The sequence below is a fragment of the Cyprinus carpio genome, chromosome A4 (genome assembly GCF_018340385.1).
Source record: "Cyprinus carpio isolate SPL01 chromosome A4, ASM1834038v1, whole genome shotgun sequence".
NCBI lineage: Eukaryota > Metazoa > Chordata > Actinopteri > Cypriniformes > Cyprinidae > Cyprinus > Cyprinus carpio.
Genome location: NC_056575.1, coordinates 2091183 through 2115194, shown reverse-complemented (window position 1 = coordinate 2115194; position 24012 = coordinate 2091183). Strand labels below are relative to the sequence as shown.

General features: G+C 37.3%; 1 protein-coding gene across 1 annotated transcript; it reads right to left on the bottom strand.

Moving 5' to 3' along the window:
* Positions 1-639: 639 nt before the first annotated feature.
* On the bottom strand, positions 640-14493 carry LOC109102374 (cytidine monophosphate-N-acetylneuraminic acid hydroxylase-like). Its single transcript, XM_042737968.1, has 15 exons — positions 14349-14493; positions 13781-13998; positions 12082-12173; positions 11280-11392; positions 9124-9314; positions 8962-9042; positions 6164-6230; positions 6010-6091; positions 4534-4671; positions 4278-4413; positions 3477-3620; positions 2296-2470; positions 2039-2155; positions 1851-1966; positions 640-848 (listed from the first exon to the last, which is right to left on the bottom strand). Exons 2-15 carry the CDS (start codon positions 13984-13986, stop codon positions 686-688), a joined length of 1821 nt encoding a protein of 606 aa, XP_042593902.1. The 5' UTR covers positions 13987-13998; positions 14349-14493; the 3' UTR covers positions 640-685.
* Positions 14494-24012: the final 9519 nt, after the last annotated feature.

Genomic DNA, 24012 nt, shown 5'->3' with positions numbered 1-24012 from the left:
AAATCCTTTTTGTCATTACAAATGTGGAATATAAATCTGATATATTTCTTACACATGTAATTTTTAAAACTTAAAACTTATGTTTTTTTAGAAATATTCATATTACATGCTACATGTACATTTTGACTAAAGTTTAATTAAAAGTCTACTCAAATATAGTAAGTTATTATGACTTATAGTTTCAATCACTTATGCCATTGTATTAATTAAACTCATTAAGTATTAGTATTACTCAGTAGCACTTAACTCAAACACTTTAATATTACTATACTCAAAATCATGAGGCTCAAAACTTAAAAACTTTGTGGCAACTGATCGCCTCAAACACACTGAGTACAACTAACTCCAGTTACTTGAGTAGTGTTTTTTATTGTCTTTCACAGTATTTTCTTCTCCTATTCCATTTAACACAGTAAAAATTTATATTTAAAAAATACAATATGTTGTGGAACACACAGTTAAAAAAAAAATAGTAAAAATTTTTCACAATACCACAACACATTTTCAACCCCATAATGTACATTTCTGATTTGAAACACATTTCATGTATAAGAAATTAACCGACAGTAATTTAAATGTATACATTTAGCAGACGCTTTTATAGAAAGCGACTTACAGTGCATTCAGGCTATACATTTAATTATTTTTGTGTTCCTTGGGAATTGAACCCACAACCCTTGCACTGCTAATGCAATGCTCTACCACTGAGCCACGGAACAGTAAAACCGTAACCCTGATGTAAAGAGACATTACGCGCACAGCTGTTCCTGATTTCACAGACCGTCTGAAGGAAACCATCCCAGTCTGGTGCGGATAGAGGCAGTTCTGTCTGAAAATGATTCCAGAACCTGCCAATAAAACAACAACAGATATGATCAGAGCTGGACAAAGTGCACACTTGCTTTACTTGAGTGAAAGATACTGCTGGTTATTACTCCATTACAAGTGAAAGCTGTAAAGACAGAGTTTTACTTAAGTCAAAGTAAACAAGAACTTGCGTCTAAAAGTACTTAAGTACCAAAAGTAGATTTCTTTTTTATGTCAATGCACTGTTTTATTTTACTTTATGAATCAGTGTGATGGTTTTTAAGCATGCAACATGTTAAAACCTTCATATTATTTACATAAGTACATTGGGGTACCAGGTGAATACCATGGTAAATGAAGAAAATTGGTCTGTATGCCAATAAAAAATAGTTTTCGTTCATTAAAATAAAATAAAAATGTTAGATAAAAAACTTAATTGTAAAAGTTGCATTGGCTTATTGACTTACTGACAACTTAAATACTGAAATTAATACTAATACTACAACTGCAGAAAGCTAAATAAACAGAAAATTATTTGCAATAGTGGCAATACTGTTTAAAGATTACACATGAATACGACATGAATTTGAAATGTTTTTTTTTTTAAACATGCAACGTTCATGTAAATACCATGGTACATGAATAAAATTTGTCTGACTGTAAGAAATGTTTGTCATAATGTTGTTATTGTTTTAAAACTATTCAAAATAGTTTTTGTTAATTGAAATAAAGCTAAAATAAAATATAAACGTTCAGTGGAAAACTTAAAAATAAATTAAAAAAGAAATAAACTGAGATAAAATAAGGATTAAATTGAAATACTAAAAACTGAAATAAAAATAAATAAAGCTAAATATAAATATTTTCAAATGTCTGAAAATGAGTATGCCAATAAAAAATGCATGATATGAAAATAATATTAGGCCTAATACACATGAACATGACATGAATTTGCATCAGAGTTTCATTCCAGATTTTGGCATGATATTTCCATTTGATACACTTGTTTCATATTGTGTTGATGTTGTTTGTGTGTATTTTACCTGTGGTGATAAACATCAGGATCTCGACTCATTCTGTTACTGAAGCCGATGTACAGGTCGTCCCACAGCCGGCCGTTCAAAACCACGTGTCTCATCACATTAACTCGATTCTTGATCTGAAACACACACATTTTACTCATTAGTTTGAATAAGACCTAAGCGTGCATCTCATCCTGCTCAGTTTGTACCTCCTCAAACGCGTGATCTCTCTCCGGACGCACGTCTGGGAAAGAAAGATCCAGAAAGTCCACTAGATAGTCATAACCTCCCTTCAGAGGCTCAAAATCATCATCCGTTTCAATGACCTGAGAGTTAGAGTTTAAAGTTTAGTTCAGTGCCACTCAGAGTTAGAGTTTAATGCATCTGTTTATAGGTTTGTTTGTGCATGTGTTATGTGTGAAATCCACCAGCATAGTAGAGTTTGGCTATAATGTATATGATTTACCCGAATGACCAGATTGTAGCCTTTAAATCCTGCCCACTTATAATAGTACTGGATCCAGCTTTTGTATTTAAAGATTTCAGCTGAAATGGAAGCATTCAGTTCGTCCAAATATAAGTCAAAGTCCCAACTGTCCTTATAGATCTTTGTGTCGTTGGGCGGTTCAGTGATAGCACTCCTATGGTTATGATATTAAAACCAGAAAAGAAAATCATGTTGATGGAAAAACGGGAAGAAATGATAACAGAGACACATGTGACATGCTCATTCACTCATGCATATGATCATAACAACATAATTGTGACATGCAACATGCTAATGAACATGTTGATGCACAGTCAATTTTAGTCAACAGTTCATGTGAAATGGAAATTAAACAGATGCAAAAAGGCTAAAAACAATACAGAGACTACATTAAATATGTTTGCATATAATCACATGAATAAAATGCATAACTATTCAGCCTGTCTTGTTACAGGATTGTTATACTGTAGTAACTAAAACTAGAACTAAAATCTTTTTTTTTTGTCAAAAATCAAAATTAAAAGTAATAAAACATTTTAAAATATTAATTGAACAATAAAAAAAAATCAGTTTAGTTAATTGAAAAAAAAAAAAAAATATATATATATATTAAAAAAAAAGTTAAACATATTTCACAATATTAATATTTTTTTGTCAGGATCCTTTGATGAATATAAAGTTATTATTAATAATAATAATACAATAATAAAAAAAAAATATATATAAATGCTAATATTAATAATTAATCATATTAATATTAAAAAAGTTTAAATAAAAACTTATTTCAACATTTCTCATTTTCCTTTAGTTTAACGTGATCAAAAAAGAATAAAAACTACATAGACAAATAAAAAGCAGTAACTAATTCAAAAAATAAATACACACTTAACCAATTACTAAAACTTAGTTAAAATTAAAATGAAAACTAAAAATACAAAAATAAATAAGTTCAAATTATTAATAATAATAAACTTTAATAGTCTCTCAGTGGTACTAATATAACACTGCTGTCATGTAAGGGTTTTTGCATATTGCTTGGCATATGCTGTTCTTGCAAAGGTTAATACATTTCATGCACTCAAGATACACCAGCATGCTCAAATGCTGCACATTAATGCTTTATGCTTATGGGATTTTGATAAAAAAGCATGTGAATGCACCTGTTGGTTGGGTCATTTAGCGCGAGGGCCAAATCCAGGACTGACCCGGGTGAAGGAGTCCAGGTTAAGATGTTCGGACAGCTCTTCCTTATCGATTCATTAAGATCTGCTGCGCTGTTCTTGATATTTGTCTCCTTTATGTACCTGTTAGTCATGTTCATACATTTCATACATTACATATATACACTAGAGTCAAAAGATTGAAATAATTGCAGTAATATTGAAGTAATAAACAGTAATATTGTTTCAATTTAAAATAGTTGTTTTCTGTGTGAATATCTGTTTAAATGTAATTTATTCCTGTGATGCACAGCTGAATTTTCAGCATCATTACTCCAGTCTTCAGTGTCACATGATCTTCAGAAATCATTCTAATATGCTGATTTGCTGCTCAAGAAACATTTCTGATTATTATCAATGTTGAAAACAGTTGCGCTGCTTCATATTTTTGTGGAAACCGTGATGCATTTTATTTTTCAGGATTCTTTGATGAACAAAAAGTTCAAAAGAACAGTATTTATTAGTAATATAAATACTACTAGTACTACTACTAATTATTATTATTATTAATAATGCAATTAATATGAATAGTTAAAAATAGTGATATAAATTTTTTTTATAATAACTATTAACAATGATACAATTAAAAATATCTTATTAATAATAGTAATAAAAATCATTTTTATTATAATATTATACAGTACTGATGTTTTCAGTGTGTTCCTGCATGCAGTAGTTAAATATTGACTAGCTCGATAAGTTTCTGTGATAAAGCTGATTTAAAAAAAGAGGTGTGTTCACCGGTCAGAGGGATGCGCTTCAGTGAAGTATCCAGCAAAAGGGCAGTAGATCTTGGGCTGCAGGGATTTCACCAGCTGCGTCTTATAGTTTAACAGCTTCTTTCTCTCGTTCTTGATGAAACCTGCCTTCCAGCTTTCTGTCAGTAAAAAAACAACAACAGCATTGTTTGTTTTTGTGTCATTATGCATTTTCTGACTGTCCTGAAAGGTTGGCAGTTCCCATAAAGCACCTGTTTAAAGCGGCATGCGTGACTCACCGGTGTATTTGCCGCCGTGGAAGGTCATGGGGAAACCGGAGGCGCCGCCGGCGAAGTCGCTCAACATCACATCAACGCCGTGAGGAAGACGGCCATTGTTGGGTCTGGTGCAGTCCACCGTGTTCAGGATCATGTGACCTATTTTTGAGTTTATACAAACTTTTTAGCAACACTGTGCATTTCAAAATGGGTTTAGGCACTTTGAGTTTCACCATTAATTTCACAATTTCACCATTTCAACATAATCTTAATGTAACACTGCCCTACTGTTCAAAACTCGGCGGGCCACTTTACATTCATATTCATATTATTTTTTTGGACATATTTTTTCAGCATTTATCAGATTTGTAACAACAAGTATCAAATAAACACACAACATAAAAGCTTGAGGGTGTAAAATGATCGTTAAATGAAGAATTTGAAACGTATGTTTTGTAACTTGTAGTGTAAAATGAAATAATAATTGTTTTTAATGTAATTTTAAAGTGCACATTTATTATTAAAAATCTTAATTTTTATAATTAGAAAAAAAAAATATATAAAATGTAATAAAATATATGAAATATGTAAGCCAGTTTTTATTTAATTATTTATTGAAAAAATAGAATACTTTTATTCGGCAAGGATGCATTAAATTGATCATTAGTGACAATAAATGCATTTATAATGTTATAAAAGATTTCTATTTAAAAAAAATGCTGTTCTTTTGAACTTTATTCATCAAGGAATCAAATGTATCCCTGTTTCCACAACAATATGAAGCAACTGTTTTCAACACTGATAATGATCAGAAATGTTTCTTGAGCAGCAAATCAGCATATTAGAATGATTTCTGAAGATCATGAAGACTGGAGTAATGATCAAAGAAATAAATTACATTTTACAATATATTCACTCAGGAAACAGAGGATAATATTACATATTTTATACTGTATTTTTGATCAAACAAATGCAGCCTTGGTGAACATAAAAGACTATTTTAAAAGCATCATTTAACTTCTGATAGTTTAAATGTGCCAGAAGGCAGTTTAGAAACTTCAAACTGCATTTCTACACTCTCAGAAAAAAAGGTACAAAAGTCACAACTTTGTACCTAAAGAATCCATATTGGTACCTTAAAGGTACATATTAGCACCTAAAGTGTAAATCATAGTACCTAAAAGGTATAAAAGTGTACCTTTTGAAAAGGTACCACCCCAGTGACAGCTTTTGTACCTTTTTTCTGAGAGTGTAAGGCTGTAAATTAACAGCTAATTATTCCACACCCTTGAAAATATTGCTTTGTTTTTGTGCACTTAAACTTTGCATTAAGATGCATGCATGCATGTAATCTGTCCTGACACCTACACATGTTGTAGATAAAGGCAGAAATATGCAACCAAACCTCTTTATTTTTAAGCTATTAGTCCTTCCTCGAACAGAGGCAGAACAGCACAATGTCACACAACCCATGGGTGTAAATGAGTGTAAAAATACCTTTATACTCCACGATCAAGCAGGTGTCCATCTCAGGATGAACTCCGTCCATCAGAATCATAAATCGCAGGTGCTCATCGACTCAAGTGATGGAAAAGCCAAATTAAGAAAAATATAACGTGAAAAAGAGTACAAGAAAAGAAAAAAAGCATACATTTTGCCACACGCCGAACGGCACCACGTTGATGTTTGTTAAATTCACTCCACTTTTCTCAAGATACCTGCAACGAAATGAAAACACAGACTGTTATTCCACAAGTCAGAGGGTCTCTGGATCTGGATCACATGATCCCTAAACTTTTTTGTCAGCTGAAACCCTTAGGCATAAGATATTTTAAGTTAATATTTAAATTTAAGTTAATATTTCAGTTTAACAAAACATTAGTATGTTTACAGTTCTCCGATGTCGATTAATGGTCACATGATATGCAAGTACATCTTTTCTTGTTAAGTGTTTTATTTTCATTGTTTTTATTTTAAAATTATGTATAGGGCTGCACAACCCAAAAACAAAAAATACTACAAATCCTCATATATTACGATTTGTTGTTCAAATGTAGAACTGTCGAATTCAACTCAGTATTACTACAACTCAGTTAATATTGAGGTGGCTTTGGCAGTTACAGATTTTTCCGCCTTTTTGTTGTTCACATCTGTTAATAGAGAAAGAGCCACACAAGTCATAACCTGAAAACCACACCCACCGGAAGAGAAACAATTAAATCCTCTACATTGACTTTGTATTGTGGAAAGCTGCATCTTAGTCATTTCTTACTGTTTTTTACAAAAAACAGAACAATGTCTAAAAGCTGCTGAGTGACAAGGTGTAAAGCAAACAAGCTAAAAAAAACAACAACTATATTGTTAAGCTGTTGACCCCAAAAAAACAAGCGTTTAAGGACACAAAAGTAGAGCACAGCATGTCATATTACTCTGAGAACTACACCCTCTTGAAGGAAACAGCAACGACAGGAAACATTCGTTATTTTAATCATATCAAAGGATGAGACATATATTGAGAAACCACATTTTATTTTGAATGTTTCCTGTCACTGTTGTTTTTTTTAGCTTGTTTGCTGTACACCTGATCACACAGCAGCTTTTAGACATTGTTCTGTTTTTTTGCTATAAGTCAGAAATGACAAGGAGGCAGCTTCCCGCAATAGAAAGTCAATGGAGACGGTTTGATTGTTTCCCTCGAGTGGGAGCGTGGCCTAAATAAGATCTGTCTCTATGCCAAAGTCACCTCATTATTGGCAGTTACAGATTTAAAAAAAACAATAAGGGTGGGAAAAATCTAGTGAATGAACGGCGCTCTCTTCCACCCACAGTAGCTACCCATGGCTGAAGTGCCCTTGAGCAAGGCACTGAACCCCCAGTTGCTCCCCGGGTGCTGGATATAGCTGCCCACTGCTCCGGATGTGTGTGTGCACTTGGATGGGTTAAATGCAGAGCACCAATTCTGAGTATGGGTTACCATACTTGGCAAATGTCACGACTTTCACTTTTCACATTCATTTTGAATGAACATGTCTCATATGGCACGTCCTCCTAAGACTTTACTGCTGATGCGAATTTTCAAGGGTGTACACTCTGTTAGGCTGGAAGAATCTCGAATACTGAGATACAGATAATACAAACAGTGATTTAACATTCAGGCATCTGTTCCCATACCCCACCAAAACAACTTTCACTTCTTTCTCCTTCACATTTGTTCCTACTTCTCACTATTTCCTCAGTTCACTAAAGTATTTATGCAAACACATTTTATGTGAATTCGAATGTTTTTCGCAGTCATGTTTGGTGTCGTTTGAAATGTCTCATTTGTCTCATTTCCACAGATGTAACCCTAATCAAGATTTAAGAGTAGAAATTTGGGTGTGTATACTCTAAATGACCTCAACAGGATGTGAACTCCCCAGATTTAATCTCACGGTCAGTACACCCCCAGCTGGAGAATGTTTATCTTGGTCTATTTAAGGAAGAGTTATTACAAAAGACTCAGGTCAATTCTGTGGCCAAATAAGCTAAAATGGATATAGAACCATTTTTGGTTCCTAAATAACTTTTCAGTGAACAAATCCTAAAAGAACCTTTTTTTCTCAGTTTGAAGAACAATTAAAAACTCTAAAGAACCTTTTTCACTATAAATAAACTTTTGGGGAAATTGAAAAGTTCTGTAGATGTGAAAGGTTCTTCCCAGAGCCACAGATTTCAATTAAAAAAAAACGTTATTTTTCAGAGTGCGTTGTCCTGAAGAACCCTTTTATGCTGAAATGATTCTTTGAGTTAGAGATAATTTGGGAGTTTTTGGAGAGTGCTTGAACTCTGGCTAGACTGAAGTCAGTGATTATGTTTTTGATAATGTAAATGTTCTTTGCTCTCTTTCTGTACAATAAAAGTAATATAATAAAACAATAAGCACCAATAAACCGTGGTTTACAGTGAATTTATAACAGCTAAGATGCGCGAAGCAGAGTGCCTAAAACCCTCTTAGCTGTTACACTTCACGGGGCGTATTGCTTTTATAAAACGGCTATTCCATATACATAGTAAGGTTTCACAGAATAAAACAGAACAAATGATATAAATAAAAACAGTATTCTTCCACCAAAGAATGTAGTTCCTCTGAAACAGTTGGGGTTCCAACAAAGTTGTGGCCGAGCAGGTGTATGTTGTAGTGTAATTTACAACAGCAATTTCCATGCTACGTGTTTTTCAATAACCAGAATAATCACTAGAATAACATTTAGCCTAAATGATGATCAGAAATCTCATCTAAATTTGAGGTCGTATAAAACTGGAGTGAATTATTAAGTATGTTATATATACAGAAAAGTTTAGAAGTGATAGCCATAACATCAGTGCAATTTAAATCACTATTTCAGTTATAATTTGATTAATTGTGCATCCTTTTAATGAAGCAAACTCTGCTTTAGATTTCAGTCTCACCAAAACACTGGCCGTGAAGTGTCTCCGACGTAAATGGGAATATCTGGACGCTTCGTGGAAAGCTGTTGCAAAGTCGGGTAGCTGATAGAAAAAGTTTGATTTAGAATGTACAGTTTTATGGCATAAAACAATACAATACAATATGGTGGATCAGACACTAACCTCAGGTGATCTGAATGCATGTGGCTGATGTAAATGAGATCGGCCTGACTGAGTCTGTCCATGGCATCAGACGGAGGTTCGTGAAGGAGCCACCAGCCCCTCGCAAACGCTGGTCCTGTGAGCCACGGGTCGAACATCATCCGCTTGTTCCCAGCTTTCAGCTCCATACATGCATGTGTGATGTAGGTCAGCTGAAACACACAGGATTCTTCAATGAATAGGACATTTGGAAAAAGAAATCGGTAACACTTTCAATGAAGCCCATTTTTATAACACATTATAATGAATGCATAGTGTATTATAAAAGAACTTGTGATAAAATTTTGTTGTTTCATCTCATAAATAATCATAACAACAATTATAATACTTTTATTAAAACTTTTATGAGACTGGTTGTTTATAACACGCAATAAACACCATGTTAAATACACTTAATTTATAATGGAATATTTGTGACCCTTGATCACAAAACCAGTCACAAGGGTCAATTTCTTGAAATTGAGATTTATACATCATCTGAAAGCTGAATAAATAAGCTTTCCATTGATGTATGGTTTGTTAGGATATGAAAATATTTGGCTGAGATGCAACTATTTGAAAATCTGGAATCTGAGGGAGCAAAAAATAAAAATAAAAAAAATATTGAGAAAAACACCTTTAAAGTTGTCCAAATGACATTCTTAGCAATGCATATTACTAATCAAAGATTAGGTTTTGATATATTTACAGTAGGAAATTTACAAAATATCTTCATGGAACATGATCTTTACTTAATATCCTAATGATATTTGGCATAAAAGAAAAATCAGTAATTTTGACCCTTACAATGTATTTTTGTCTATTGCTACAAACATACCCCAGCGACTTAAGACTGGTTTTGTGCTCCAGGGTCACATTTATTTAAGATCTGTACAGTATTTTACTGATATTACAATAAATATAGTTAAAATAAAATGTGCTACATTACACATTCATCTGATCAGATCTCTGATCTTACGGCTGATTAAGAAAAAATAATATTTTTATTATTATTGTTGTCGTTGTTGTCATTATTTTTAAGTGGTCTCTGTTTGCTTTAAGTAAAGTAACAAGTTAACAATGCCAAGATATGAGACTTATAATACATTACAACTATAGGAAATATAATTCATTGTAAGTTATAGATGCATTGTGTTCATTGTGTACAAATAAGTAAATATTATAATGCATTAAAACTTGTTATGAATACTTATAAGATGATATAACATGTTGTAAGGTTTTTAATAATACATTATGCATTCATTATAATGCCTTGAGAATACTCGTACAATGTATTATAAATACGGGCTTCATAGAAAATGTTACCAAGAATTCTTCTATAGCATTATAAACATCACTTTTGACAGTTTAATGCATCCATCCTTGCTGGATAAAATCAAAAACAAAATCTTCAAACAAAAACCTAACCCTTTATGACCCCAACTTAGGAACAGTATTAATTTGTGCTTCAGTGACGTGAGCTGCATATTGATTTTTCTGTGGTATTTTATTGCAGTTTGGTCAAATATTAAAGGAATGTTCCGGGTTGCAAATCAAGCTTCTGTCGTTTTCTTTGAACCGGAAGTAATCAAGTGGTAATTGGCGCAGTATGTTCACAAGGGTGTGGATGTGTGAGTCAAGACTTAACAATCAGTAAACAATGACATACATGCTTTATGGTATGTTCAAGCAGTTTGTTTACATCAGAAATACAGCACCCTTACCTACCTCTCATCTCTTCCATTCTAACTGCCTCCTCATAATAATAATAATAAATAAAAAAACATTTTAACACAGATTTGAGCAGAAGTTTCATTTGTTCTCCTTCACTCTTAAAAATAAAGGTGCTTTACAATGCCATAGAGGAACTTTTTTGTCTAAATGGTTCCATAAAGAACATCTGAAGAACCTTTCTGTTTCACAAAAGCTTCTTTGTGGCGAAAGAAGGTTCTTCAGATTATAAAAAGGTAAGAAAGAGATGGTTCTTTAAAGAACCTTTGACTGAATGCTTCTTTGTGGAACCAAAAATGGTTCTTCTATGGCATCGCTTGAAGAAACTTTTGAAGCAACGTTATTTTTAAGAGTGTTATTACTGTGTAAGAGATGTTAATGAGATCTCATTTGGGTGTTGATCCTACCGTAATCTCTCCGGCGTGTAGCTCTTGTGCTTCTCGGGGCTCTGCGGTCCAGGGGTCTGGAGGATTCAACTCCAGCAGCTCTAAACTACCGTCAGTATCTGACAGCACTGCCTCTACACAGTAAGACAATAACACAGCGATCGCTTCCAACAGCTATACAATTAATACACATCAACATATTATGTGTGACCCTGGAGCACAAAAGCAGTCTTAAGTCGCTGGTGTACAGTATATTTGTAGCAGTAACCAAAAATACACTGTATGGGTCAGAATTATCGATTTTTCTTTTATGCCAAAAATCATTAGGATATTAAGTAAAGATCATGTTCCATGAAGATATTTAGTAAATTTCCCACCATAAATATATTAGTAATATACATTGCTAAGAATTTTCTCAAGATTTAGATTTTTTTTTTTGCACCCTCTGATTCAAGATATTAAAAATAATTGTATCTCTGCCAAATATTGTCCTGTCCTAACAAACCATACATCAATGGAAAGCTTATATATTCAGCTTTCAGATGGTGTATAAATCTCAATTTTGAAAAATGTACCCTTATGACTGGTTTTGTGGTCCTGGGTCACATTTATATATTAGCTGCAATTAAAATGACTTGAAATGTCATTTATAAATAAAGGTTACAAAACCATTTTTCCCCCCAAAGAACCTTTCAGTAAATGTTTCTTAGTGTAAAGAACAAATGCAATGGAAAGGTTCATTATAGAACCATCGATGCCAATAAAGAACAAGAGTGTATGAAATAGTTTTCACTGCACTCTTGTTAAATAACTGTGACATTACCGAGTTCGTCCTGCATGAAGCTGTCTGGAGGGTTGACGTACTCCATAGTGGCCACGTTCAGTTTCCAGTAGTGTTTGGTGCAGCGCACTGTTCTGTTAGACAAACACACAAGCGCACATATTTAATGATTCATTCGTAATCAATATTTGGTAACACTTTACAATAGGTTTTCAGTTATCTACTTTAGATAACATGAACTAAACATTAACAATACTTCCACAGCATTTATTAATCTTAGTTCATGTTAATTTCAACATTTATTAATGCAATACTAACATTAACAGTAGTTAATGCACTGTGAACTAACACGAACTAACAATGAATGACTGTATTTTCATTAAATAACATAAAGATTAATAAATACTGTAATAAATGTAATACATTAACTAATGGAACCTTATTGTAAATTGTTACCAAATATTTCTACAGTGTTGAATTTAGATTGAATTTGATTTTTTAAAGGGTTACTCCATCCTAAAATGAAAATTTTGTCATTAATCACTTACCCCCATGTCGTTCCAAACCCGTAAAAGCTTTGTTCGTTTTTGGAACACAATTTAAGATATTTTGGATGAAAACTGGGAGGCTGTCCCATAGACTGCCAAATAAATAACAGTGTCAAGGATACAAGGATACGTTTTTTACATGTATTTATGCTTTGGTTTGAAAGCAAACAGTGCATCGGTGCAGCGCGGCTGACACAGAAGAGCGTATGTCATCTGCGTACTGCTCAGATTTGCCAAAATGGCACTACGCTGATTTGGAGAGACACAGAGGAGAGGAATTGTTGAATAAAGTCGCTATTTTTGTTCTCTTCTTGTACAAAAAGTATTCTCGTCGCTTCATAACGTTACAGTTGAATCACTGATGGCAGATGGAGTATTCTGACGATGCTTTTCATACTTTCCTGGACCTTGACACTGTTATTTATTTGGCAGTCTATGGGACAGTCACAAGCATCCAGGTTTTCATCCAAAATATCTCAAATTGTGTTCCGAAAACGAATGAAGCTTTTACAGGTATGGAACAACATTAATGACAAGATTTTCATTTTGTGGTGGAGTAACCCTTTAATGTTTTTGAAATAAGTCTTTTCTGCTCTCCAAGGCTTCATTTATTTGATTAAAAATACAGTAATAACAGTAATATTGTCAAATATTATTATAATTTATATTATGATATAAAATAACTGTTTTCTGTGTGTGTATAGTACAGTATACTGTAAAAATGTAAATTATTCCTGTGATCAAATCTGTATTTTCAGCATCATTACTCCAGTCTTCAGTGTCACATGATCTTCAAAAATTATTCTAATATGCATATTTTCTTCTAAATAAACATTTCCAATAATCATCAATGAATAAAAAATTTAAAATACTGAATATTTTTGTATAAAAGAAAGTTCAAACGAACATCATTTATTTGAAATAGAAATGTTTGGTAACATTATAAATGTCTTTGTCATTTTTGATCAATTTATGCAAAAATATGAAGCAGCACAACTGTTTTCAACTCTGATAGTAATAAAAATGTTTCTTGAGCAGCAAATCAGCATATTAGAATGATTTCTGCACTGTAAAAAAAACACCTTCTGTATTTCAACTGAAAACCTTAAGTTCAATTGCTGCCTTCACTTTTTATGGCAGCATTTTTCACATTTAAGGCATATTTTATTAACGGTGTTCTCTTGTTCACCTACCGGCCGTCAATGTCCTCTATGTCTTTAATGAAGAGTCCTCCTTGGTGTTTGCACTGGTTCCTACACGCTCGCATTTTGTCTTTGCCTTTGTAGATGATGTAACATTTGCCGTCCTCTGGTTGTTTCTTAAAATTAATTCCATCTTTCAGTGTCTGGACTTCTTCAGCCTCCAGTCTCAGGACCGTCTTTGAGACCTGAGATGTCATTGTGCTTCCAAACTAGAGACATGTGAGTCAACATTTCACCTTCAGCAAGGTCAGATCTTATAAATTGCATAGTTTCAGTTCCAAAGACGGACTGCTCTGTTTGCAGTCTTAAATATACATCATCATAATGCATTGTTGCTAGACTGGTGCAGCTAGAAATGCATCATTTCATTCGACTGGTTTAAAGCGTTTTTTTATTTTTTATTATTATTTCAGTTTTTCTTAATGCTTAAAGAAACTCAAATTTGAGCAAAACATGCAAAACCAAGTAACCGTGTTATGATGTTACTCTTAAATAACATTGATTTCTAATAATTTCACAGTTTGTTATAAAGAGTTATATAGAGAGAGAGCGGTATTACCTTTGCTGAGGTCTGATTTCTGAAGTAAATGTGAGCAGGAAGAGGTTCGTTTGAGTTCACAGAGAATGTGTGTAAACTGAAACTCACATGTCAAGCAAAGTGAAGCTGCTGTTTGCTTATCAAGCGCTCACAGATGAAGGGCGTAACCTTCACTTACCACTGAAAAAAATATTCCTGATATTACGCTACTGGTTGCACACTTCCTAAAGATGAACACATTTTAGTTGAATTTTTAGTGATAGCTGTTCAAATGTATTGAGTACACTATAAAAAAGTTTATTGGAGCATGTTTTACATGAAAATACTACTTCAGTCATGTAATTCAGTGCTCTTAAAATCTGTGTTTTTGAGTACATTTAAAAGAGTTTTAGTGTTTAAAGTTAATTTATGCTGTACATTTGTAATACTAAAAGCATAGGTAGGAAATAACTGACATTTCCAAATGAATCTATTATTGAGTAGAGCAGCATGTCACAAGTCACCCACAACCTGACCATAAGACTTGAAAAAAAAAGTAAATATAACAGTTTTGAATGTCACATATATACGGAAGCTTAAGACAATTGCTGGATGTAAACTCAGAATTCTGAGGGAAAAGGGGGAAATCCAAGTTAAATATGCAATTCTGCATCTTTTACAGACAAACAGCTTCTATTTTATGTGTTTAAGTGAAACTAGATGACAGCTGCAATACAACAATTTAAAACTAGATAAAAAGGTTCAAGACAAACTTCATGTTAGCTTCATAAAGCTTAGCCTGACATCAAACAGCCAATGGTAGCTTTCATATTTATGATCAGTTATTCCTGGTGAAGTCGGTCTGGTAGAACTGGATTTAACACATCTGATGTGGATCATAAATAGACTATAAAACAGTTTCTATGATTTTCTTACGATGCTTTGGGAAACGGAGCCCAGGTCATTTGACAAGATTTCTATGCTCATGCCAAAAAAGCAGCACAATCATTTACATTTTTTACTTGAGGGTCGTTTCCTTTATAACTCATTCTTTCCGGGAGACTGTCCTTCTGGGAGGGTGTTCTGATTAAGTTAATGCTTATTGCACTGATAGTTCAAAGTGTGTTTATGCATGCCTGACATTTGGAAATAGAAATGGGTCTGGAGGAATAATAACAGGGAAATATCAGGCAAAACCATCTTCTGTGGACTTTTTTCGGTCCCAATTTATATTGTGTCCCTAATACCCGTGCACTTACATAGTAACTAGATGTGTACATAGTATGTAAGCACAGTGTAAGTACACATTGGTACATAGTATCTACAGCCCTAATGTTTGTGTAATTACGCATATGTAACAAGCCACTGAATGGTATGTGTAAGTACAAATGTGTAACAGGACTAACAGCACTTTTTGATAAAGAAAGTGTTACGCTTTATATTAGATTTATCATGTAATTACTCTGATGTTACACAGCAGTGGCCATTAAGTTAGGCTATGCAAATAAATTGTGGTTGGTGTGCAGAATGTTGCACTTTATATTAAGTGGACAGTTCCTGAAGAGTTAGCATGAAGGTAGACTGGTATTACAGTCATGCACCAACTCCAACTCGAGATCCAACTCCTCCCACATTACATATCCCTATACCTAACCATTTCCACCCCTGGATCCCATCTCCACCCCTAAACCTACCCATCTCCACCCTAACCCTACCCATCTCCAACCCCTGGAACCCATCTCCACCCCTAAACCTACCCATCTCCACCCCCTGGATCCCATCTCCACCTCTTAACCTAACCATCTCCACCCCTTGGATCCCATCTCCACCCCTGAACCTACCCATCTCCACCCCCTGGATCCCATCTCCACCTCTTAACCTAACCATCTCCACCCCTTGGATCCCATCTCCACCCCTAAACCTATCCATCTCCACCCATTGGATCCCATCTCCATCCTAAACCTACCCATCTCCACCCACTGGATCCCATCTCCATCCTAAACCTACCCATCTCCACCCCTTGGATCCCATCTCCACCCCCTAAACCTATCCATCTCCACCCACTGGATCCCATCTCCATCCTAAACCTACCCATCTCCACCCCCTGGATCTCATCTCCACCCCTAAACCTACCCATCTCCACCCCCTGGATCCATTCTCCAGCCCTAAACCTACCCATATCCACCCCCTGGATCCCATCTCTCCACACCCTGTATCCCATCTCCACCCCTGAACCTACCCATCTCCACTCCCTGGATCCCATCTCCACCCCTGAACCTACCCATCTCCACCCCCTGGATCCCATCTCCACCCCTAAACCTAACCATCTCCACCCCTTGGATCCCATCTCCACCCCTGAACCTACCCATCTCCACTCCCTGGATCCCATCTCCACCCCTGAACCTAACCATCTCCACCCCTTGGATCCCATCTCCACCCCTGAACCTACCCATCTCCACCCCCTGGATCCATTCTCCAGCCCTAAACCTACCCATATCCACCCCCTGGATCCCATCTCCACACCCTGGATCCCATCTCCACCCCTGAACCTACCCATCTCCACTCCCTGGATCCCATCTCCACCCCTGAACCTACCCATCTCCACCCCTTGGATCCCATCTCCACCCCTGAACCTATCCATCTCCAACCCTCTGGATCCCATCTCCACCCCTGAACCTACCCATCTCCACTCCCCTGGATCCCATCTCCACCCCTGAACCTGAACCTACCCATCTCCACCCCCTGGATCCCATCTCCACCCCTGAACCTAACCATCTCCACCCCTTGGATCCCATCTCCACCCCTGAACCTACCCATCTCCACCCCCCTGGATCCCATCTCCACCTCTTAACCTAACCATCTCCACCCCTTGGATCCCATCTCCACCCCCTGGATCCCATCTCCACCTCTTAACCTAACCATCTCCACCCCTTGGATCCCATCTCCACCCCTAAACCTACCCATCTCCACCCACTGGATCCCCATCTCCATCCTAAACCTACCCATCTCCACCCCTTGGATCCCATCTCCACCCCTAAACCTATCCATCTCCACCCACTGGATCCCATCTCCATCCTAAACCTACCCATCTCCACCCCCTGGATCTCATCTCCACCCCTAAACCTACCCATCTCCACCCCCTGGATCCCATCTCCACACCCTGGATCCCATCTCCACCCCTGAACCTACCCATCTCCACCCCCCTGGATCCCATCTCCACCCCTGAACCTACCCATCTCCAACCCTCTGGATCCCATCTCCACCCCTGAACCTACCCATCTCCACCCCCTGGATCTCATCTCCACCCCTAAACCTACCCATCTCCACCCCCTGGATCCATTCTCCAGCCCTAAACCTACCCATATCCACCCCCTGGATCCCATCTCCACCCCTGAACCTACCCATCTCCACCCCCTGGATCCCATCTCCACCCCTGAACCTACCCATCTCCACCCCCTGGATCTCATCTCCACCCCTGAACCTACCCATCTCCACCCCTTGGATCCCATCTCCACCCCTGAACCTACCCATCTCCAACCCCTGGATCTCATCTCCACCCCTAAACCTACCCATCTCCACCCCCTGGATCCATTCTCCCAGCCCTAAACCTACCCATATCCACCCCCTGGATCCCATCTCCACACCCTGGATCCCATCTCCACCCCTGAACCTACCCATCTCCACCCCCTGGATCCCATCTCCACCCCTGAACCTACCCATCTCCACCCCCTGGATCCCATCTCCACCCCTGAACCTACCCATCTCCACCCCCTGGATCTCATCTCCACCCCTAAACCTACCCATCTCCACCCCCTGGATCCATTCTCCAGCCCTAAACCTACCCATATCCACCCCCTGGATCCCATCTCCACACCCTGGATCCCATCTCCACCCCCCCTGAACCTACCCATCTCCACCCCCTGGATCCCATCTCCACCCCTGAACCTACCCATCTCCACCCCCTGGATCTCATCTCCACCCCCTGCATAATATTGCTGCAGATAGAATCAAGCTTTATTCATAGTATTTTAAAAGCAACTTCACCACGCCCTAAAACTCCTACCTTAAAGGTTATCACAACAATATCACCTGTGACGAGTCAGCTGCCTCCTCCCTGATAATCACCGGCACCCCGTCCTAAATCGCCGCCCTTCACCAGGCTCCCGATAGGAGTGGGTGTGGGAGAGAGGAGGGGCGCTGGACGAGTCAGGGCTGGCGGCGTGTGATGGGGCATACCTGAAGGAAATGGAGCCTCATCACCGCCGCTGTTTAAAAGCCCAACATGCCTCTCCTCGGGAGACCGGTCTCTTCCCCGTGCTTGCACACTGGTGTCCTCGTGGGTCCAGGAAGGGTGCGTTGAGGGACTCCAGCACCACCGGAGACGTGAGCTGCCAGACCCGCTGTCCGGATGAGCACCGCACCCGTTTACACGGCCATCAGGCCAGAATGCCAGGCCGTCCATCCCCTGAAGGTGCCCGCGGCCACCCCTAAGGATCCGGCCGCTAGAAGGAGCCGCCGCCCCTCGCGTCCCGGACCCAAGAGGGGAGCACGTGCGGCCGCCGGACTCCGCCCCTTACCTGGACCCTTCCCTCCGTGAACACTGCCAGACCCCCACGAACCCCGCAGCACGACGAGGACACCAGATTCCCTGTTGTTTTGGACACTCTTCCCCTTTTGGACACTTTATTCCCCCTGGTTTTGGGTTTTCTGTTAAATAAAAACCTCTCCGAGGCCTGACGCCACGCCCACTGTGTCTGTCGTTGGCTCGTCCCGTCACACACCTCATTGTACACAGTTTTTGAAAATGCTTTTACTGTGTTCATACAGCAAAACTTTGGCTGATTGTTTTTGATCAAATAATGCAGGCTAGATGAGCAAAAACATTAAAAATAGCAATGTGTCCAAACTTTTGACCGGTACTGTATGTACATATTTATCAGACTTTAATGGATAGCAGCCATTATTATTATTATTATTATTATTATTATTATTATTATTATTATTATTATTATTATTATGCAGTAATTTGCAATACCTCTTCAGTAGCCTTAATGAACATCATTGCTTTTGTTATTTCCACCCTCCCATTTATTGACTACAGATTTAAGAAGGAATAATACAGATTTAATATTAGACTACAGATTTAATATTATGTATTGGATTGTTACCTTAAATATGCACATATCAAATGGAAGTGAAAGAAGTGACCACTAAGCAGAAAAGAGGATAATTTCTATAGTTGAAACTGAAATTGTTAGTGTTTAAAGTGTTATGTTAGAGCACTAATGTAATCTAGAAGATATTCACATCTGAGGTCTTTTTTTAAAACATTAATAAATGATAGTAAACGTGCAATCTATTTGAATTCTATTGAGAAAATACCACTTTATTAAAATGCTGTGGAGACAGTCGAACATTATCTAAAAAAGGCACATAAACTGAAAAGAGGAGAAAACATAATCTTGCACCACCACTATATTACACTGCCTACTCATGACCACCTTTATTAGAAAAATTGATCACGTTTTATTGTAGGCTTATTTATTGTGGCACATTTAGTTAAACTTATTGTAAAATGTATAATAGATAATCATATCATAATTCATTTTGCAAGTAATTTCCCAACGTGATGTCCTTCATTGTACTCGTAAATTCAAAGTGGCGCGTCTGTGCGCGTCAGTGGCGCTCGTAATAAAGAGGTGAATGATCTGTCCAGAAATGACAGAAAGTATATAGAATGCATTGCAAAATTTGCAATCACTCCAAAACAGATGACAAGAACTCTCACGCCTGCAGTAGGAGCTGCACTTCTTTGCATATTTCGCCTTTTGCTTCGCGGAAGCTGAATGATGCATTCGCTATGAAACAGCAACATTAATTGGTTTAACTGTAGGTGAGTGACAATTCAACTATATGCAATGAACAACGAAGATAGTATTTTGTCTTGAATGGTGGAATATGTTATGGAGGCCCCTCCTCAAAGCCCAAGGCCCTAGATCAGTGGTTTTCAAACCAGTCCTGAATGCACCACTAGCACCTCACATTTGCTATGTCTCCCTATATCTGACACACTCATTTTAGGTCTTGCAGTCTCTACTAATGAGCTGATGAGTTGAATCAGGTGTGATAAATAACTCACAGAACCGGTTTGAAAATCACTTCCCTAGATAATTGCCTGCTTTGTCTATATGTAGTGCCTGCCTTAGGCGTAAATGTTGACAGGGAAATTACAAGAACAAGTACACGTACAGTAAACGGTAAAAATGTTTGTGCTACAAACCATGCGTGTTAACGATCGAGAGAACTGCAACTGAAGAAAACACATGCAAATAGAAAAAGCACCAGCAAATAAGGTAAACATCTTCATCAACAACATGTTCTGCAAATCCTCAAAATAGACTACAGAAATGCACTGCAAATACTATAAATAGCTTCATTAATAAAAGAACTAAAAAATTTGGTCGTGTTGTGAGCGTTTGCAGCACATGCGTTGTCAAACTGATTTAATGTTTTCTTAATTTGAAGTCAGAAAGAGTTTCTTGCCAAGTATGTTTGCATATGTTTGATTTATCGCTCCAGTTTGCATACTGTCCAATCCGCCCCACAGACGATGCCATTCCCTCCACCCTCCACCTGGTTCTTACCCACTTAGAAAACAAAGACTCCTATGTTAGAATGTTCATTGACTTCAGCTCAGCATTCAACACAATAATCCCACAACATCTCATCAACAAACTAAACCTGCTGGGCCTAAATACCTCCCTCTGTAATTGGATTCTAACCGGAAAACCTCAGTCAGTCTGTGTTGGCCACAACACCTCCAGCACTACCACACTGAGCACAGGTGCCCCACAAGGCTGTGTCCTCAGCCCGTTGCTCTTCACGCTGCTGACTCACGACTGCACTGCCAAGTTCAGCTTCAACCACATCATCAAGTTTACTGATGAGACAACTGTGGTAGGTCTCATCAGGAACAATGATGAAACACCCTAAAGAAAGGAAGTGGCACAACTGGTTGAATGGTGTAGTGCAAACAACCTGTCCCTCAAAGTGAGTAAGACAAAAGATGTTGTGATGGACAGAAGAAACTCTGTTGACCACCCCCCACTTAGCATCGACAGCTCGACTGTTGAGAGAGTAAGCAGCACTAAATTCCTGGGGGTGCACATAACAGAAGACCTCACCTGGACCACCAACACTACATCACTCTCCAAGGATGCGCAACAGCAGCTCCACTTCCTGTGGCAACTTAAAAGAGCAAGTCTCCCTCCACCCATCCTCACCACATTCTACATGGGAACCATTGAGAGCGTGCTGACCAGCTGCATCACTATCTGGTACGGGAACTGTACTGCAGCAGACCGCAAGACCCTCCAGCAGACAGTGAACACAGCTGCAAAGAACATCAGTGCCCCTCTCCCCTCCATTCTGGACATTTTCCTTGCATGATGCTCCAGTAAAGCTACCAGTAACGTGAAGGACCCCACCCATCGCTCCTACAGCCTCTTCCAGCTCTTGCCATCAGGAAGATGGTACTGGAGCATCAGACTCCACTTTGCAAGACTGCTCAACAGCTTTTTCCCCCAGACTGTGAGAGCCCTCAATTCCAATCACCCCACCCCCCTCTGAAACCTCATTCACAACCCTAGCTCCTGAAACCAGGACCCTTTCCCCCACATCCCACCACACCACATGCACCACATGAAAACTGTTGAAAACCTTAAGAACATTGTGCAATTCTGAGTGTGCTACACACAGGTGAGTGGGCTGGACAAACCACCTGTAGAAAAACACACTCTTTCCTCTCTTTACGCACCAGACACTTTCTTATAAACACTTCATGTTACAAGGACTTAAAAAGATCTTTAAAAGAAACGTTTTACTTGTGAACGCACCACAAATCATATAGCACTACTTGCTTCTTAACTTTAAATACCTCTTTTGCACAATATCATGCACAGTCATTATGTAAAGTACTTGTATAGGTTATGTCTTAGGTTATGTGTATGTATAATAAATTATTTATAGTATATGTATAGTTAGATTACCGCTTCAGATAGTTAGCTATGTAGGTCTAAAAGTTGTTCTTACATGTTGTATGGTTATATTGTTTATGTAGCACCATGGTCCTGTGAGACATGACGTTTCATTCCACTGTATGTCCACAGTTCACAACTTGAACTTGAACTTGAAATGAACAAAACACACACACACACACACACACACACACACACACACACACACACACATATATATATATATAAATAAACAAAAATTGTATGTACATGTGTGCTATAGTCTAGTGAATAGAATAAGATTTAAGGATGGAATAAGGTACAGGGTGGTATGTTAAATAAAAGTGGTATTGCACATATTTTTATTGCACAATGGGGAGTAGTGATGGGAAGTCCGGTTCTTTTCCACAAACCGGTTCTTTTGGACAGTTCGTTTCAATGAACCGGTTCGAAAAACCGAGGTCATGATGTAATGATGTCATTCGCGATGACGTAATGATGTAAAGTCGTCTATCGTCCCCCCAGAAGAAGGTAGAGTTCTTCTGTCAAAAGCAGAAGGAATTTCTAGACTAACCTATGTTGCTTCGACCATATAAAACTGTTAAATCTATTGATCAGATTTTATTACATTTTTTATGGAAGAACAGTGTTCACTACATTCGTAAATCTATTGTCATAAATTCCCTTTAAAACGTTGGACTTGACTTTCTGGATTTCTCTACTTTAAATAATACTCTCAAAATTAATCAGTTAAAATTTTGTTTGAGTAAACCTTTGTGGAATTTTATTCCTAAATTTATATTTGACCAACTCTGGGGTCTTTCTTTTTTACTAATGTGTGATTATACGAATGAGAAATTGCCAGTGAAACTATCTTCCTTTCATGCTCAAGATTTGTTGCTTTGGAAACTGATTTATAAGCACATTTTTTGCCAGTGAAACTATCTTCCTTTCATGCTCAAGCTTTGTTGGCTTGGAAACTGATTAAGAACTGAAACTGATAAGCACATTTTTTCTCCTCAGCATTATTTTATTTGGAACAATAGTTGTATTTTGTATAAACACAAAAGTATTTTTTTTTGATAAGGGTATTGTTTTAGTGTGTCATTTGTTTAAGCTCAAGGGTATCTTATGACATGTGATAAGTTTCTTGCACACTTTAATTTTCTCCTGTGACTCTCTAGGAATTTTCTCTTGTTTTCTCTAAAATTAATTCTGTTATTTTTTCCTTATTTAGAGATGTGATAATGGTTGATATGCCCATAGTCAATCTAACTGACACAATATGTGGTCAAATTTGTTTTTCACAGACTAAAAATAACAAATCTATTCGTTCTCTATTTTTAAAGGAGGTTGCTACCAAGCCTTGCTCTATTGATTATTGTACTAAATTTGTTAGAAATCCTAAGTGGGAAAGTGTTTATTACAAACAAGGTAAAATAAATCTCTTTCAAAATAATTCATAAATTCTATCCTGTTAAACATTTTCTCAGTAAGTTTAAGAAGGATATTGATGTTAATTGCTCTTTTTGCTCTTTGCACTTGGAAACTGTACCCCACATCTTCTGGCTCTGTAGTTATGTTTATCAAAGAAAGGGTACTCTTTCATTTCAATTAGCATTTTGAAAATTTATTTTTTGATATTTTAATTATGATAATGTGAATAACAAAGTTTTTGTTATTAATCTATT